This window comes from Parasteatoda tepidariorum, chromosome 1 (assembly GCF_982258835.1).
Source record: "Parasteatoda tepidariorum strain Cologne lab strain chromosome 1, Ptep-v5.0, whole genome shotgun sequence".
In the NCBI taxonomy this organism is placed as follows: Eukaryota; Metazoa; Arthropoda; class Arachnida; order Araneae; family Theridiidae; genus Parasteatoda; species Parasteatoda tepidariorum.
Genome location: NC_141755.1, coordinates 131,682,675 through 131,702,349, shown reverse-complemented (window position 1 = coordinate 131,702,349; position 19,675 = coordinate 131,682,675). Strand labels below are relative to the sequence as shown.

At 31.3% G+C, this 19,675-nt stretch overlaps 1 protein-coding gene across 2 annotated transcripts; it reads left to right on the top strand.

Annotated features, from left to right (window-relative positions):
• The first annotated feature begins 390 nt into the window (after positions 1–390).
• LOC107438588 (synaptotagmin-1) lies at positions 391–18,975 on the top strand. 2 transcript variants are annotated; one of them, XM_071178158.2, is made up of 4 exons: positions 391–2,020; positions 14,283–14,397; positions 16,117–16,431; positions 17,935–18,975. In XM_071178158.2, the coding sequence occupies exons 1-3, from the start codon at positions 1,013–1,015 to the stop codon at positions 16,425–16,427; spliced, it is 1,434 nt and encodes a 477-aa protein (XP_071034259.2). In that variant the 5' UTR covers positions 391–1,012; the 3' UTR covers positions 16,428–16,431; positions 17,935–18,975. The 2 variants fall into 2 exon arrangements, with proteins under 2 accessions (XP_071034259.2, XP_015906390.3); XM_016050904.4 differs by lacking the exon at positions 17,935–18,975 and having other exon boundaries at positions 16,117–16,510.
• Positions 18,976–19,675: the final 700 nt, after the last annotated feature.

Sequence of the window (19,675 nt, the reverse complement as noted above, 5' to 3'; positions counted from 1 at the left end):
TCCTTAGTTAGTTCTAACAGCATGTAAACAGATTTTATATATATATATATATATATATATATATATATATATATATATATATATATATATATATATATATATATATACACAGAGAGAGACGTTTATTGCTATTACTATAACAAATATTCTCGGATAAGAAGAGATTTAAAAAAAATCCCTGGGTTAAATTTAATCGGTTAGCAATAACTTGTTAATGTTCAAAACATTAATTTCCAACTCATATGACAAAAAGGAAAGAAATTATCAACCATTTTTCTTCCTTATTTTTATCATTTGTTTTTTATACCTGTATAAACTATTTTTTTCCCCTTTTATTCAGAAGAATCGCTTTTAAAAGATAGGATTTGTTTCAAATGAGAAATTGTTACGCATTGCGAGAATAAGTCTTGTGAACAAAAGGTCTCTCTGTGGAAAAAAGTGAATATTTACTCAGCTGTGTCAACAACGACGTCACTGTGACCACGACGGAGAATATATGTGATAAGATAGGGAGGGTGGAGGTCACATGACGAGTAATACACCTGCCGGGAAAAGCATGCTTTATTCCAAACGCGAAAAGAAAAACGATTTATTAATGCTGGATGCTGCGGATTATATTAATCCGGAATTACCTGAAAGCAACAGCCAAGAATGTGAGGAGGAGGAAAGCTTTTTTGTTTTTAACTGCTTTACATTTTCCTTTTTTGATTTGATTGAATCTAGGAGAAAATTTATTTTTCATGTGCTCTTTGAAATAAATTGCAAAAAATATTCATCTTTAATAATAATAATTTCCCATATACCAGAAGAAAACGATTTGGCTTTTTTTTCACTATTGATACTGAAAATCGTCTGATACTGGAAATGTATCGCTTTTCTCCTATTTTCAAAATAGAAATATAAAATATATATATGGATTCATCAGACAAATACTTCTTTAAGAAAACAGATGACTTATAGGAGAAATAAATAGTGTGATTTAACAGACAGAGGAATTTTTGGAAAAATTCTGATGCTTTCGAAGTATTTTCCCTCTCTAGAATCCAATTCTTTAGAATTATCAGATTTTGAATCATCGCAGGTAAGAACTTCCGATGAATTGTTAAAACTTGGTACTCCAGAAGTCGAATCACTCCAAGAAAATAACAGAACTTTATTAGCGAAAATTAGTCATTTTAATGATGCGAGTTCTAACGAAACTATATTTACTTCCGAAATCACGAAGCCACCGCCAACGTTCACACCTTACGCTATAGCCATCATCTTTGGCGTGTTTCTGATCATCATGGCGTCAGTTTTTATTTATTATTTATGTCGTTGCATGGCACGCAGAAAGAAGCGAGAGAACCAACTGGCCGAAATAACGCCGAAATCACCAGATCCGAGAATGGTCGGGATTAAAGCGAATCAACCAATCCAGTTTGTGGTGCCGACGACTATACTCGTCGAGAACACTGAAGACTCTGTTTCTGAAACAGATTATTCGTCTAGCGGTGCTTTACCCATCGTTCTAGGTGAAAGAAGAAAGTCCAAGTACCATATAAATCCCGATGATTTGCAACATGGATTGTACGAGGGAGTGAAAGCAGCGACAGAAAAAGGAAGTTTTCTCGGTGATTTGGGTAAAGTGGGTTTCTCGTTTTGTTACAACTCTCTGCGTAACCAACTGATGGTGAAACTCATCGGCGCCAAAGACTTACCGTGTCATTTTTTAAAGACAACAGCGAATCCGTGCGCTAAAATGGTGTTACTGCCAGAGAGGACTACAAAATACATGTCCAAAATACAACGGAACACTATAAATCCCATCTTTAACGAAACATTTGCCTTCAATGTCAGGCGAGACGATCTTGCTGAGAAAAAAGTGAAAATATCCGTTTATGATTATGATAAATTTTCTCGTAAGTGTCTGATTGGACAAGTGGTTTATTCCATTCAAGATTCGACGATTAAATCAATGATCACGGATACATGGACTGGAGAATTATGGGTGGATTTAAAGCCCGAATCATCTTCTACGGTAAGAAAAATATTTCTTAATTATGTTTGTCGTGATCACGGATATTTGTTGATTGTATTTGTTAGATGCTACCTTTTTGTATCTTATTCCAAGTTTCTTAAGAAGATTTGTGAGAAGTTAATTTTTTTTTTAAACGCGCCATTCATAAAGTTCGCGTCTCATTTTTTCTTTAAATTTTTAAAAATTTATCGTCTGTCATTAAGCATAGAATAAATTAAAATAATTTTAACATTTGCAGCTTGGAATGATAGCCTTTTTGCATAAAATGCTTTGAAATTTTAAGATTTTATTTAAGCAAAATACATATTTATTTTAAAGAATTTCTTGCAATATTGGTTATAACCCTTATTTGCGACCTACATTTGCAATAATTAATCTGATTTCTGAAGGAAAAATAAATGAACGTATAAATGTTTTTTAGTTTGCTGTCGTTAAATATATTATTTAATGAATAAATTTGTAATTTTTCAAATTTATTTTTCCTTTAAAATTTAATGTAATTGGTAACTTTCTATCTTTTAAAAAAATTTTAATTTTGTAGCATTGGAATTAAAAATAATAATTTTGGAAATCTCTTTAAAAAAGCAATTTTAATCTCAACTACAAAGTTTTACATATTACGAAACATTGCAATTAGTTTATATATATATATATATATATATATATATATATATATATATATATATATATATATATATATATATATATATATATATATATATATATATATATATATATATATATATATATATATATATATATATATATATATATATATATATATATATATATATATCTATAACAGAGAGTGAGAGATAAAAAGGTAAGATGTAACGACGATAAGATGCTCTGATAAGACGTTCACTACAAGTTTAAAATGGTATCAAAAATGCTTAGAATTTCTTTCAACGACTTCTAATGTCTTTTACGTTAATGTTTGTTAATTTTCGTCAGAATGACGTCAATCATTTGAAATCTAATCATTAAATTTTTTGTTAATGCTTTAGCAACATAATATGCCTGTTAATGTTTTCAAAAAAATTTGAATTTATCGAAATTTTTCAAAATTTTCTGGATTTATTAAAATTTTACCTAAAACAACCTAACAATATGAATAATAACTATGTTGTCAATCAATTCAGAAATACCAAAGCTCATGGCGACACATCAGAGAATTATATATTACAGATGATTCGATATTAAAAAAAAAAACAATAAATCGATATTAGAACTACAAAATTATTCGATATTTAAAAAAAACAATAAATCGATATTAGAACTATAAAATGATTCGATACTATGAAAATATTGTAAAGCTGTTGCAAGAGGGAGCAGGGCTCGTAAAATACGATCGAAATCTGCGACCCATAAACTTTGAGTAGAGACAATAATTTTTGCTTTAAAATTATGATGTGACATTTTTTTATAGTTCAATATTTATGTAAAAGAAAACCAGTTTGACAATTGAACTCGATGAGATAGATATTTTTACCATCTTTCCTCGTATTTTCAACAACTATAGAAACATCCTCTACTTTCCTTATCTTCGCACTGCCGCGGATTCCTCAAATTCCCGATTTTCAGTTTGGTAATAAAGTGTTGAAAGGATGAGAAATGTTGATCATGTAGAAAACAAATCGTTTATAATAAGTGAGAATTTGTCGAAAGCCCAGGGCCCAACTTAGCCTAACAGAGGTCCGGGACAAATACTTCTTTGCCCCCCCCCCCATCTGCTTCAGTAATGAAGAACGAAACTTTATGGAGGTATTTAAATTTTTCGCCTCATTAAGGATAACATAACAAGAAAATGGACTAATATAATAGATATAAATTACCCCGGTAACTACCCTTGTCTTAGTCAGCCTCTTCGAAAGCCACATGAATTTACCAAAAAATTGGTGCAAAATCCAACAGACGTGGTCAAAAATCCAGTTTTAATTAATCATTTGCGGGATTTCGTGTTTCTTGATAGTTCCGATGTAAAATAATTGCCAAAATATTTATTTTAAAAAAACATGCATTCACGACCAAATTCGAGCACATCGAATGCGTGCGTCAAAATATTATTATTTAAATTTCATTTACGATTATATTTGCACAAGATCGAGCTTTTAATATGTAGCAAGATTTCTTAAAACTATTTAAAAGGGCTGGGATAGCCTGGTTGATAGGGCGCAGGACCCATGTCCAAGAGCTCGTGGGTTCGATCCCCGGAGGCCAAAGTCACTATCTGCTAGACCCCGTCTAGCAGATAGTGACTACGTTAAATCTGTTAGACGATGATGATGCACGTTAAATCTGTCGAGTCGCAAAGTCCTCCATGTTCCCATAACAAATCAATACCTCTGGGGGATTCAGAAGTTTGCTCGTCTTCTGGATTGGTTCAAAGTGACAAGACTAAGGAGTTGAACATTGGTAGTCGTAAACCCAAAATTGGGTCGGCTGTTTTCAAAGACGGATATATATATATATATAAAACTATTTAGAAATCTATATCAGCATTTGCTGAAAAACCAAATGATTTAACGATGAAAAATCAGAAGACTCATAATATGCGTGATTTATGTGTCATAATAGTTTCGATTTTAAAATATCAGGATTTTAAAATGACGTTGAAATCCATGGGTATGAATCATGAAAAAAGTTTTTTCGAATAACAATGTGAATGAATAACGTGGCAAATCAAACGCGTGGATCTAAATACGGGATTCGAAATTCACTTGTGATAATATCTCAATTAAAAATATAAATTTTTCACAAAATAAATAATGTAAAAATCGGTAATTGCTGAAACGATGAAATCGACATAGCGTCCGTCAAAAGATCATTGAAATGTTCGGGATTTCCGTGACGTGTTCATTTGTTCTAAAAAAAATAGGAAAACGCATTAGATTCAATAATATTTTAGCAAAATAATAATTTGCCTATCTTTTTATTCGCAGTAATTGCTTCATTTTTACGCAAAGATTCGTGATTTCGGAATTTTCTTTCAAAATTCCTGCGAACTCGGAAGTTTTAACGAAATTTATAAATTTGCGTAAAAAAATACAATTAAGAAAAAAACACTATAAAAGACTCTATTCCATGTAATTTCAAATTCTGATATAATATGCATATTTAATTGTAAAAACATTTAATTGAATATACATAGATTTTTTGAAATTTCCTTCAAAAAATTGTATAGTGTTTTATTTTGTTCTAATAAGTATTTCATTCATTTGTAAGAAGCATTTCGAGGGTAAGGATCGGCCGGGTTAGACTAAATTAGCGGGACACACAGGGAAATTTTGGCTACTCATTATTTGGCGTAAAATTTTAGATTTTTTAAGAATCTGTTTATCATTTAATTAAAAACAGCTTTCATGTATTTGTTTTTATGATATTAAATGCATGATTTTTTGTTTGATAATATTGAGAATCAATCAATAAATAAAGCTATCATATTTTTTCCCCCTGAATTTTATTTTTTCTCATAATGTGCCAAAAAAAAAATTTTTTTTCCCATGCTTATTTAGATTAAGATATGCATTTTATTATCAGTTAACATTTATCCTTATTCAAAATTTTATCTCCCTGATTGATTCTAAAAACTAATCTTACGTTCACAATACTTATTTACTCACTAATATCCAAGAGTAGTTAATTTATACCAAACATTAATAAGTTGTATCAAGGTTTTTCTACCACTTTAGCTTTAAATACGATTTCAGGCCCAAAAATGTCATTAATATAGTCTGAACTATCTTTTTCCTCCTTTGTTATGAAACTTAACTCTGAAAGGATATATATTAAATAGAAGGTATACCAAAAAGCCAATCAAGGAGTTCGAAATGGCTTATAGGATCATTTCAGGCAACGACTTTGCGTAGAACTGAATTTACGTGTTTGGTAGTCCCTGGCCCAAATTATTAGGACCAGTATAGTGCTACGAATAATTTGGCCAGGCTATTTTGTAAAATCTTAATTATCAGGAGATACAGCTGTATTGTTTTTACGAGGTTGAAAACGGTTTGCGCCAATAGGTGAACATTGTAATGCAATACGTTAAAAATAAATACAAATAGGAAGTCTATAAAAAATCACCCGAATAAAAACCCACGACATGCATGTTTAACTATAAAAGTATCGCTTATAAACTGATGCAAAACATGCAATTATTAAAACACTGCCGAGCATCTAATTACTTGGTCTAATTATTATAATATAATACCTGATATAATAATTATTCTATATTTATATAATATTCGCGATCGCAACGAACTATAGGGGGCGTTGTTGTATGAGACTAATACCTGCTATTTCGAAATGAACAGTCATTCATTTACTCTGGAGACGTCTTTAATGTAGCGTGTAACATTGTAACGTTCCTTCTTTATCGTGGCTTATTAAATTTTAAAAAGAAAAATGCTTGATATCCTTTCTTATGCAAGCGAAAACAAAATGGTATCTCCTTTTATTAGAGAAGGAATATCCGAAACACATCGGAAAAATATTTGTACATAAACTAAAAAAAATATGTATATTCTTATAAGAGTTAAAACCTAATGCCCGAGAAATAATTTTACTGAATTTAATGATGTAACATGAAAGGCCTATTTAAACTTTACATTCCATAGTTTTAAAAATCATATTACTTCAAAAATTAAAATGAACAATAAGTATACACTAGGGGGCTCCGCCCCCTGCTCGCTACGCTCGCCAACCCCCAGAACTGCTACGCAGTTCCATTGCATATTGCTTCGCAATCTTATAAAAACATTTCAACAAATTTAAATTTTAAAATAAAAATGCCAGATATTGAAATCAATTGCTTAATGAAATTTATTCACTTCTCTGCCCCCTTCACAATTTGATTATCTTTTCTTCATGTAGCTGAGAAATTTGGAGCTGTAGCAGAGAATATATCTCAATAAGAAATGCTTTCCCGTTTAGAATTCCGCCATTCATTTCTCTGACGTCTGCCAGAGATATTTCGACGCCTGATAGCAGGCATTTTATTTAGGCAGCATGCACTAAATAAATAAAAATAGAACTAAATAACTAAGATATCGTTTTAAATCTCAAATCAAAATAATTGTCTGTAGAAAGTTTGTTTTGGTTTGAATATTCGCACGTTTGTTTTGGTTTGAATATTCGCACGATGCCATTGCTATTCTATTGTAACGAAACAAAAAATTTATCATGAAACTAAAAATTTATCAAAGGAACTAAAGATATTGAATTCTTTTTTTAAGAAATTCAGTTCCGTTTTTTTTTATCCACTCTTATTTTTGTTTATCAATCTATTAATTCAGAAATGCTTTAAATCAAACGATGCTTACGGAAACAATGCTTATGCGAACCACACGAAAAATGATTTGCTGAATTCTCATTGGTTGAAACTAAATTATTAATTTTATTAATTAATTAAAGGAAATTTTCATAATTTAAGACCTTATTGCACATCTACATAACAATACCTTTAAAACGACACCCTATTTGTTTAATTCTGTTGCGTAGTTTGGGAGTTTTTAGCGAGACAAAATATTGCTAGCCTATTAATATATAGATAAGCCTCATAATTTTATGAGATTTAATTTTGCAAAAAAAGTTTCTTGACAACAATTTTTATCAAAAAATTTCAAGTTTCAATAAAAATCATTATTTATAAACTAAAAAACGTAAAATAAAGAATTCTGACGAAACAAAAACAAAAAAACAATTCTCTTTTGTCGGCATTTTTTAGTGCTACGAAAATTCGTCTTAGGGATTTGCCAAAAACAAAACAAGATGCAATTTTATTTTTTCAGGAGCGAAATATTTTACCGAAAAAACGAAAATGTACCAAATCCCACGACATGAAACTTTATTTTGGTAAACGTACGTTTTGGAAATGTTATTTCATTTGGAATCTTATTTATCAGATTTCATATGGCGATATGATTGTTTTGAATCTATGCTAAACTCTATACCGGCCATTTTCCACCGAAATCCGATTCACTACTTTGATTTTAAATAAAGTGTTTTATTTTATGATTTGTCGCAAAAATTTTAAGTGTAGATTGGCGGCACTTAAAAATCGCCAAATCTGTAGCGGCGGTGGCGTTAATACGTAAGTACCGAATTTTTATTCCATACTTTTCTGAATCATATTACTTCAAACATTAGAATATATAAAAAGTATACATAAACACATAATGTTATATCATTTGATTCTTCAAAAAAAGTTTCTTGGCAACACTTTTTATCAAAAAATTATAAACTAAAAAAGGAAAATAAAGAATTCTTAGGAAAAAAAACAATTCTAAGAATTCTTCACATTGAAATAAAAACTTTCATATTGTTTCTTTTTTTATTATTCTTATAGTTCTTAATCAGGCGTAAAAAACCATTCTGTAGAGAACTATCATCAAATAAGAAAAAAAAAATATTTGCAAGCAAATTTTTTATTATAAAAATCATAACACTCACTTGTTTTATAAATCCGTAGAATTCCAAATGAAATGTTCTTCGTTTGAAAAATTTATTTTCAAATAATACATGCATAGATTATCCCTTCATTACTTTTAGATAACATATACTACACAGCAAAATTTTATAATTGTAAGATCTTGATATGAATTTGAATATGTAGCTAAAAACAGAATAGCTGAATTCTAGTTGAAATTATTCTTTCAAAACTAAAAAATACTTACCAAGAAAACGATAAAAATTAATTAAGAATTAGCACAAATGGCACTATTTCAAGTAATTTGGATAATTTTTTATTGTTGTTTTCCGAATTATATGGATACAGAAATATATACTATTCTATAACGAAGAAGAATATGTTATAACTATTACAATTCTGTATGTTCTGAATTCATATTTATTCACTGGAATGACGAAAGCAGTGTTGACTTCACTTTAATTCGTAATGAATTGAAGACAGAAGAAATGCATTTTACCTTAATACACACATCTGTAACAGTATCCGAAATCGGAAGTCATCAGTTGCAAGTTTGTTGATAATAGAAATTAAAAATTATTGAGAAATTTTTCTTCAAATGTTCGGCGTGTTCTCGGTCTGAAAGATATCTCAATATTCTGGAGATTTTTTTCAAGTTCTTCGGCTTTTCCGTAGGGAAATTTTGATTTTTATTTGCTGCTAAGAAAATGGCGTCTGACTCTGCCAATGATTTTGATGGAACTAAATGAAAACGTGATAAATTAATGTCTGATATTTACAGGCTACCGCTAGAGGGCGTACTCGAGCGTTGCGATCGCGAATAGCTTATTCAATCACCGAATATAAATCATATATCGTCTGCAAATCCGGTCGCGTCAAAACAATACAGCTGTATAGAGTATAATTAAGATCTAATAATTTGACCAGAGACTGTGCAAGAGTAGGGATAAATTCTTTTAATGCTTCATATTTCAGTTAGTATTATGTTCATAAATATATTTCTTTTTTTTTCATGATTTAATACACTGACGAACTAAAATTCAGCTTTATCATGAGCAACGGTTTATCTGCACTTTTATAGTATATAAAATCCCACAATCCAATGCCTTTACCTAAACTCTGTTCTGAATTCAAAGACATTAGTTCTATACTAACCGTAGCTAGCTCTCATTTACATAAAAAAAAAAGACCATAAAATGATTGTCGTCGGCGTTTATGTGACATTTTCTGATTTTTATAAGTTTATTGTTTGTAGAGATCTACACAATACGCTGTCGCAATACATTTTTATTACATGTCTGTCCGTCTTTCATATTTACTCCGTCTTTGCAAACAGGATTTAAGATTTCTCTTATGAGACCAGACAGAACAAAAAAAAAATGTAATATAAATAAATAATAATAACTAAATCGAAGCAATGATAAAAATCACGCGTGAATAAAAATATAGAATTTTTTATCAATTTTATTCGTTTATGGTTCGTTGTTTAATGTTAATTGATAAACTACAGAATACCAGGTTCAATTCAGCATAGACTATACAAAATACTGCTTGCAATACCATAACTGAAAACCTTATTTAAAAATGTGTGTTTTAATTTTTTAGTCATTTTTAAGTAATTTAACCTAAAAATGATTCTTGATAAAAAGTGATTATTTATTTACATATAAATCGCGGCAGACCTTATTTTTAGACGCACTCTATGTAAAATTATCAGGTGATAGTTTTGGTTTTACTCGAATGAAACGACCCTGCATCAATTGGTTAATATTATTATGCTACTAAACTAAATTCAGTGGTGCCCATCTCAGTTTTCTTGACCTTGGGCTCTGGGGTGCTGGAGCAGATGTTCCGGTTAGGTGTTTAGCATGCTTGGTACTCATTTATCGACCCATTGAAGGGATGAAAGGTTGATTATTAAAAAACTACAGTGCGTATAACTATAATAATATACTAATATAATGCGTGATAGAATTCATATAACAAATTGTCCAATTAAATCAATCATCTAATTTATATTTTCTATCGTCTCATTTAACCCATGGATAGACGAATGTAAACAGGTGCAAACAGTCAGCTTAAAAACAATAAAGCTGTATAGAGTATCACTTGAGTAATTATAATTTGAAATAGAATCTCTTAGAGTGCGTCCAATAATAGGGCCAGAGTACCTGTAACTACTAAGTGAAAAATTTAAATCTTAGAAAGGGCTATTTATAAAACGTAAGGGTTCCGTGATTCCTGGGAACAGCTTTTTGAGAAAGCTTTATTAAACACATATGAAAACAAAATGGCGCAATACATCCTAAAAGTTTAGTTAAAAAAATAATTCACAAAAGTTAAATTTACAATAATGATAGAATTCTTCGTTAAGTTTTTCGCTTCTCTGCCACTAACACTAAACAAGGTCTCTAAAGACACACATTCGATCTATATTCAGTAGTGGATACAACTATCCCCTTAAATAAATGGATCTTTTGTTTTTAATAATGATGGTCATTTAAGTCCTTGAAATTGGACCCCCTTTTCATCCAAATTAATAAGCTGTATAGTGAACTCCCGGATGGAGTGAGCGAAAAGTTCGCTCCCGTGTCATGTTATTTTTTTGCGGATAGAAGTCTTCCACTCATTTATTTTTTGGGGTAATAATTTTGAGTTTTCTACCTCAAAATAAATACATATACCGATTTTTAAAACCATCTACAGCATGGAATGTAGCTTTCTTGTTTGTTGTCATTATTGAATGGGTTCAGGATTCAAAGAAGCCCGCAATCTTCTGGACAAATGCCTCGAGTCAAAGCAGCCGATGAATTTGCTAAGCGGTCTATAGTGGAGACTATAGTGGTGAACTATAGTGAGATTATAGTGGCCATTCGAGCGCATAAAAGATGTGCTCGAATGGCTGGGTTTAAAAAGCGGAATAATATAAATTCAGGAAAAATTATCGGAGAGTCGGGACATGTTTCCATATCTAATGATGAGAATTGTTCATCAGCTTTTTGCAGCTTTGTGAACAGTCATAAAAAACAAAAGTGAATACATTTTTTTTTATTACGTATTATTTCTCAGTCATTTCATTTTATTGCTCATTTATTTAAATAATGCGTCATAAAAGAGGAGGGAACCATTTGTTAAAATTGTTTGCGGAACATAGAGAAACGACATTTCGGTCCCTTGAAAATTCACTATAGTGTAGTTTGACTGTATTATAATTTAATGAAATAGAATTCTTTATTTGTTCCCGACACTCATTATCTTCTGCGTGGAAATGAAAGTGTTTCGAAACGAAAGATTGCAGATGTCTGGTGAAAGATATGCAGGTTGTACTCTTAAAATGATGCTAAGGTCAGAGGAAATGGGGTAACAGTCATGGAGGTCAAACAAATGAATGCACGTTGGGAAAGGACCTGAAAATATTAACAAAAATGTACTCTTCTAGATAGCGATATACAGATAGGAAACTAGATGTAGAACAAGTCTGTATAAATAGATTTTGATTCAGTGGCTGTATAATGTCTTTCTTAAAATGACTACATCTTGGTGACACTTTTTTACTCTGCTCGTTTTTTTTATTTAATGGGTATAGTACACGAAGAAACTGTGTTTAAAAATTAATATGTGTACACTTTGTACAAAACTATGGCTTTAAAGAAAACCCTTTTCATTTCTTCAACTTTTAAAGAATTTATAATAAATAATTCAAAAAATAAATTTTTTTTTTTCAAAAAAAGAAAAAAAATATTCACGACGGTTTTGCGTAATATGAACAAGAATAGACACATTTTGTTTAAGAGGATCGGATTATTAAATCTTGTTGCTTTTTCGTTATCAAATAGATCTTCGGAAGTTTTAATTTATTTATTATTTTTTTTTAAAAATCCATAACCGTCGTTGAACCCTATTTTTGCGTTTACGACCACTCATGTTCAACTCCGTAACCTTGTCATTTTGAACCCAATCCAGAAGACAAGGGAACTCCTGGATCAAGTGGTGGGAGAAATTTGCCTTCGTGGAGGACTTTTTGATGGAACTAACCCGCATGTGCGTTTTATGGCGAGGAAGCAAGACCACGAGATCCTCCCACGGTTAGCCTGACCTCAAGGGGACTCTCACCCATGATCTGTCTACTATTGAGGATATTTCACGTGAGCACTATGGTCGGTAGAAGCCGGAATTCATATCGACCAGCCATTATACCACATTGGAAGGCCCCATCCCCTTAGCCATTTTCGAAGAATAAATGCCTTTCTTAGGGTCAGAATAATGTTAAGACTTTACTTTAGTTTGGATCATGCTAATTATCATAATAAAAATTATTGCTATATAACCCTTAGCTAGATTGCTCAAATTTCGCACAATGCTCAAAATGCAGCTTATATTTCAATAATATTTACTTAATTTTTCTTTAAAAATAAGGAAAAATATAATCGGAATTATTTTATAATTTTCTTTTACTTTGAATAAACGATTGCCAACTTTTTTATTTCGAGAAACTTGATAAGTCATTGAACTCTCTTTATGAATGAAAACGATTTCTTCTTCAAAATCCTACTATATTAGTTTCACACTCTCTCCCTAATATATCTTATTCCAATTTTCAATCATACTTTTTATTCAAACACATTTTATTTGAACTTGTAGTGGATGATAGACTTGACAGTTTATTTTTCAAATATTAATTCATTCATTGAATAGGGATGAGTGAAAAACGAAATGGAACTTTCTGATGGGTTAGTCATTGTCTTGAATTTTACTATAAGCGATTCAGTTTCTCACCCATTTCAAAAATAACATCAGTTATAATTTCTTACTAATTTCAACAAAAAACTAGTTTCTGGCTCACATTTAATTATTTTATATTCGTGGTGTCAGATACATTCATTAAAGAACATGGTAGCACGTGTGGTCACCCGATTTATACTTTTATAGTTGTCTTAGCCCTTTCTTCTTCAATTCCTACTATTATAGTTCTCACTTTAATAGTAGGAATTTATACGAGGGTTGTAAATTAAATAGTGGCAACTTAACCTTGAAACTCACAGAAGGGCGGGCATGCGCAAAATTGGATATGGGAGCGGTAAGGTGGCGCTGTTGTCGATGTGTAGAGTGCAAAAAACAGTCGATTTGCTTAGAAGGGTAGTTGTTGTGTGGCGTTAAAGTGAGGAGTTTCGTTTCCATCGCTCTAAAGCATGTTCTCAAAAGGTGATCAGCTGTCGTGGCTTAAAATCGAGATAGCCCGTGGCTAAAATGCAACAGAATGCTATCGAGGATTAGTGGAAGCCTGTGGAGCAAATGTTTTACCGTATAGGACAGTAGCACGATGGGTTCAAGCATCTCGTCTTTTTTCGTCATTAAGCCTTTTCACAACATGCTTTAGAGCGATGGAAACGAAACTCCTCACTTTAACGCCACACAACAACTACCCTTCTAATCAAATCGACTGTTTTTTGCACTCTACACATCGACAACAGCGTCACCTCACCGATCCCATATCCAATTTTGCGCATGCCCGCCCTTCTGTGAGTTTCAAGGTTAAGTTGCCACTATTTAATTTACAACCCTCGTATATATTTATATATCTTGTTCAAATGTTCATAAAATACTTTTTATTCATGCGTTCAAGTTCAAATACATTTTTGTTAAACTTGTAGTGGATGATGATACACTTTGATATTAATACAGTTTTTTCAACTATTAATTCATTGCATTTTTTTTTTTTTTTAATATTACGTGTTATTATGTTTCATCGTGTATTCCCAAGAAAATTGAAAGAAAAGTTTTGCTACTCATTAAGATGTCTTATAATTGATCATTTATTTCCACCCCCCTCAATAGCATTCTGGTGTTGGAGAATTGCTGTTTTCGTTATGCTATGATGCGCCTAACCTAACCCTAACCATACTGAAAGCAAGAGGACTCAACATGAGACAAGATGGAGGAAAAGATACATGTGAGATATTTCTTCTTTTGTTACTCTCTCTCATCACCTTCCTTATCATGACACATTTGAGGTGGCTGCCTCATATCGCCCCCCCCCTCACAGGAATTGCAGCAGAAACTCTGCTGATTTCGAATTTTCTTTTCTCCCATATTAACACCTTGACATGTCATTTTTATTTTATATCCGACCACTCATGTTCAGTTTCGTAGCCATCTCATTCTCAACCAGAAGACAAAGGATCGACAGATGTGTTGTGGAAGACTTTGTGACACATTTAACGTACATCAGTCACCATTTACTACACAGGGAGTCTTCGGCCCGCGAGGATCGAACCCAAGAACTCTTGAACATAGGCCCAGTGCCCTACCAACCAGGCCCCCTTTGACATATCATTTCTTGATATAGAAATGATCTTTGATTGCACTGTAAACAACAACTCGCAACGGAATGTTGACAAAGATGCCAAATGCTCCGGACATGCCAAAATAATTTTTTAAAAAAAACGATAATTAACTGCAAATTAAATTTTGCAAATATTTGACTATTTTTGCTCGCTTTTTAAAAGGTATAGCATGATATAACTACTATAAAGTGGCGAATTATTTAGAAATAGAGGTGGAAAAAAAATCTACGAAATTGAATTTATTAAACCAAGAATCACAATTGATAAACTACCACTATAAAATATTTATTTGCTGTCCGGAGCAAGTTGGCATCTCTGTGTGGAAGACGTCTGAGACACGTCAATTATTGTTTGGACATAAGAAACAAATGACCTCTCCCAGACGTCTTCGTATGTCAAAAGGTTAATTTGCGACTAACCACTTTTTATTTTTGAAAAGTACATTAAAAAAAAAATATATATATTAAAGCGAAAGATTCTGTATATACAGGGAGACGGATAATGGTACCGAGGAATATGTACCTTGGTGGTCACATTTCACTCGAAAAAAAGAATAAAACCGTGGTCATGGTTTGAAACTATCAAATGAAGTAAATAGTAATATTTATTGTCTACGTGTAAAGAATCCAATACTTTTTTTATTAAAAATAGCACTTCATTAAGAACAGTAATAGGTCTATGCAAACATTCATGATTTTATAAATTAAAAAAAATATATCTTACTTCATTAATCCTTAAATTTGTAATTTCGTATCCCTTGCATTTTATTACTCCGAAGAGGTCTAACTCTCGAGTGGTTGAATATAATAGACACTCAAAAAGAAAGCCCCAATTCAGCAAGTGTGATATTTAATTATCTCAATGTTCATTTTCAAGAGAACAAAAATGACAGAATAGTGTACTGCCAATTCAGAACAAATCTCGGAGATCCAAAAGATGCACTCTTTCATAAAATTTTATGAACACTTTAAAAGATACAGAAAAAACACACTATATTCACTATTCAAAATTACAGATTGATTTCTCAATTATATAAATGTATTTATAATTTAAAACTGATAAAACAATACAGAACAAAACATCCACGACAGCGAGACGTGCTTCGATTATAAAAGAAGACCGAGTTTTAAAACTCGTCTGCTTGGTTTAAACCCATCCCGCAGAAGGTTTAACTTAGACAAGGATGAACTAGATCTTTTGAACTGGATTTTTCCTCAATTATAATAAAGTTTTCTTAGTTTATTTCCTTACAAACATTCAATCAAGAAACATAAAAGTTGTGGTGTGTTGGTGTGTATATAGTGTTAAAACGATTTTGTTTTCAGGTGTGTTTGCCAAGGTGACACTCTATGTTCGAAGGAAATTGGTTCGCACCAAGAAAACTCCAGTGAGACCGAAAACTCCTCAAGTCGAATTCAATAGTAGTTTCGATATTCACGTTCCATCATCATCTCTGGGGGAAGTAGATTTTCTGGTCATTCTTTGTCAAAAGACATCGGGACTAGGTAGCAGGAGAATAATTGGAAGAACACAAGTAGGAGCAAACTGTTTAAATGATCAAGGGTTACAACATTGGCAGGACATGCTAATGAGTCCTAAAAGCACCTGCGCTCAATGGCACCTTTTGAGTACATGACTCGGTGGGTGGTCCTTCTTTGTATAAAAGCATTTCTCCTTTTAATGTATTCTCATTTCAATAAATATATGTATTTTTTTGAATCCTTGTAAAATAACTACCCAGAAAGTAACCTTGCGTCAGAATTTCCTTCCATTGTCACGAAAATGTTTTCATTAAAGCAAAAATATTACAGTTTCAAACCTTTCATCCTCAAAGGGTTAAAAATTATTTTGAATGCTTTTTTTTTTAAAAGTATTGTCATTTATTTAAAAGGGTCACTTAGATCCATGATGACGTCACACTAGCGATAGGATCCAATTGCATTGTCCATTAAAATTTCAGGACAAGGTGGATTTTGGATATCAAGGTGGATTATTTGAAATTACGAAGGTGTGTAGAAAAATGTACTCGAATTATAAAGAAATTTAACATTCGATGAAGAGTTATTAACTGCTTAGCTTACAGGGAACCATGCGAGCTGCTCTACAAGTTTCTTTTTACAAATTTAATACGAGTTTTTAAGTTCCAAAAAGTTAATTGAAATACAATTTTTTTTGCCTTGCGTTAATTTCGATTTACTAAGCAAAATTTATAAGACTTAGGAATTTGAAACTACAACAGTGTGTAGATATAAATACAAACATTTAAGATTCGATTATTAGCTTGATCAAGTGTTAAACTTTGATTTAAAAGAAAGAGAAAAAAAACTATGTTTGTTGATTTGCCCGCTGAAACGTAACGTGCTGAAAGAGCAACATTCGAATCAAATGAAATTCACTGAACTCGAAATTCTAATCTGTTTGAAAGTTGGTGTCATTTTTATTGCCTCTTTTACAATTCTTTTGCTTCATATAATGATTATTTATTCAATGTTGCTGAAAAATGTATCTCTCTCGAGATCATCGTTTTATTAGCTCACGCTTGACTTGATATCAAAAGTAACAAAAAAAAGTAAAATAAAAGAAAGCGAGGAGATTATAACATTTATATCGGTTTGTTTTTGAAAATATAGAATAGCCCCAAGAAAGATAAAAACCATGTGCAATTAGAACAATTATGGATATGAGCAAAAATGTCATCTTATTCTGGCACACATTCGATAGAATTAAATTTAAATATTTGCTCTACCTCCGCCGGGGGGAATTATCTGTTTCTCATTTAAGATTGTTGGATTATCAACATGAAAAGAAAGAAAAAAATCATTGCAGAATAAAATTCAAAAAAATATAATTCACTTAACAAAAACAGATATAAATTTGCTACAACATTTTGCGGACTTTAGATAGATTTTAATTCCTTTTGAAGAATCTTTTTTTTAATGACATTAAGAATGTAGCAAATTATACTTAATTTATTGCATTATTAAACTTATGATTTCGAAAAATAAACATGATGACTAAATATAGATGAAAAAGAATTGCAAAAATGAATATTTTAAAATTAATAAATATCTAAAAATATTTATTAATTTTAAAAAGTAAGAAATTATCTATTAAAATTACTTTATTTTATTTTATAACCGTAGTTGAACAGTTTACGACTGCTCATGTTCAACGCCGTATACCTTGTCATTTTGAACCCAATCCAGAAGACAAGGGAACTCCTGGATCAAGTATTGGGAGAAATTATGCCTTCGTGGAGGACTTTTTGATGGAACTAACCAGCATCTGCGCTACATGGAGAGGAAGAGCACGAGAAGTTCCCACAGTTAGCCTGACGGTAAAGGGACTCTAACCCATGATCCGTGTACCACTGAGGATATTTCACGTCAGCACTGTGGTCGGTGCAAGCCGGGTGCAGATTCACACCGACCAGCCATCGGTGGGACTCGAACCGGTTCACCTCATTGGAACTCTCTATCCCCTGAGTCCTCGCGAAATTATGAAAAATTGCTACCTACTCAGATTTAAAGAGAATACCTTAACACAACTTATTTAAATCCATTAACAAACTCACGCTTAGATAAAAAAAATAGTTTATCTGAAATTTTCTCTTCTAATTATTTTATTATTATTATTTTTATAAAAAAAAGGCAACATAACAACTAGTTTTTCAAATAAGTTTTATGATGAAATCAAAAATCTAGTAAACTCTATAAAAAAAATTTTCCAATGCCCACCTGTGTTAACATCCGTCAATTCAGGCATATACAGGGCGATTTTGTTGGCCTCTCTTGCAGGGGCACCCAATTAGGTGGGGCAACGTTGCTCCCTCAGTGAGGACAGAGAAGGAAAGAACATCCATGCCTTGCCTGGGATTCGAACCTTTCTGATGCAAGGACAGTTCCCTGCCCCCTACACAGAGCGGTCAGCACTTTATAAAATTAAAACGCTAAATAAATCATTTTTTAGTTTCGTGTGACAAATAACCCAATTGAAAAAGTTTCACTTTTGATATGATTGATCACGCTAATGATTCGTCAAAATTTTGTAATAATAATTTGTTTCCTTTTTGAAAAGAAATATCGAAATAGCTTTGGGGTACATCAACTTTCATGGAATTAAACTAAATTATGTGTATCTCAAAGAGTTTAGGTTTATAATTGGTCACTTTTATCAAAGCATAATAAACATTTTTATTTATGTCGTAAGAACACCTTTATTTCATATTTTGCACATACCAAAACAACATGGCATCTGCATTATAATTAATTATATACTTTTTTTTTTTAATTTGTTTTTATCCTCGACGGAGGATGATAAATTTGTTTGAAAGAAATACATAGACATTTTTATAAATAATGAAAGAACCAAACAATACTCTTGAATTCCAGCATTTGTCTAAAAATGTGTGTTCTGATTTTTTTAGATGCAAAACATAAAAAAGTATTTTTTAAATCATGACATCCATTTCAAAACTGGACCCACTGTCTTGGAACCAGATTTGACAAAGTTGCATCCCAATTTATAGATATGCATAAAAAAAAAGCTACCTATAATGTTCTGCGTAATCCCAAAAAACATCCTATATTTAACAGTAAAAACATACTTTTGAAATTTTGTTAAAAAAAATTTCATAAGATTTTATTATGTTCTCATAAGTATTTCATTCATTTGTAATAAGCATTTCAAATTTAAGTATTTGGCTTTTTATGAATGGATATATTCAATAAAATTTAAATTTGAACCTAGAAATGTAGGAGGTATTAATACTTTTACTGGCTACCAAGCTTTTTCAAATTCGTGCAGTCTTCTCCTTAAATAAATAATTATTTAAATAAATTATTATTGAAATGTATATTATTGATGTTTATTCAGTTTTGAATA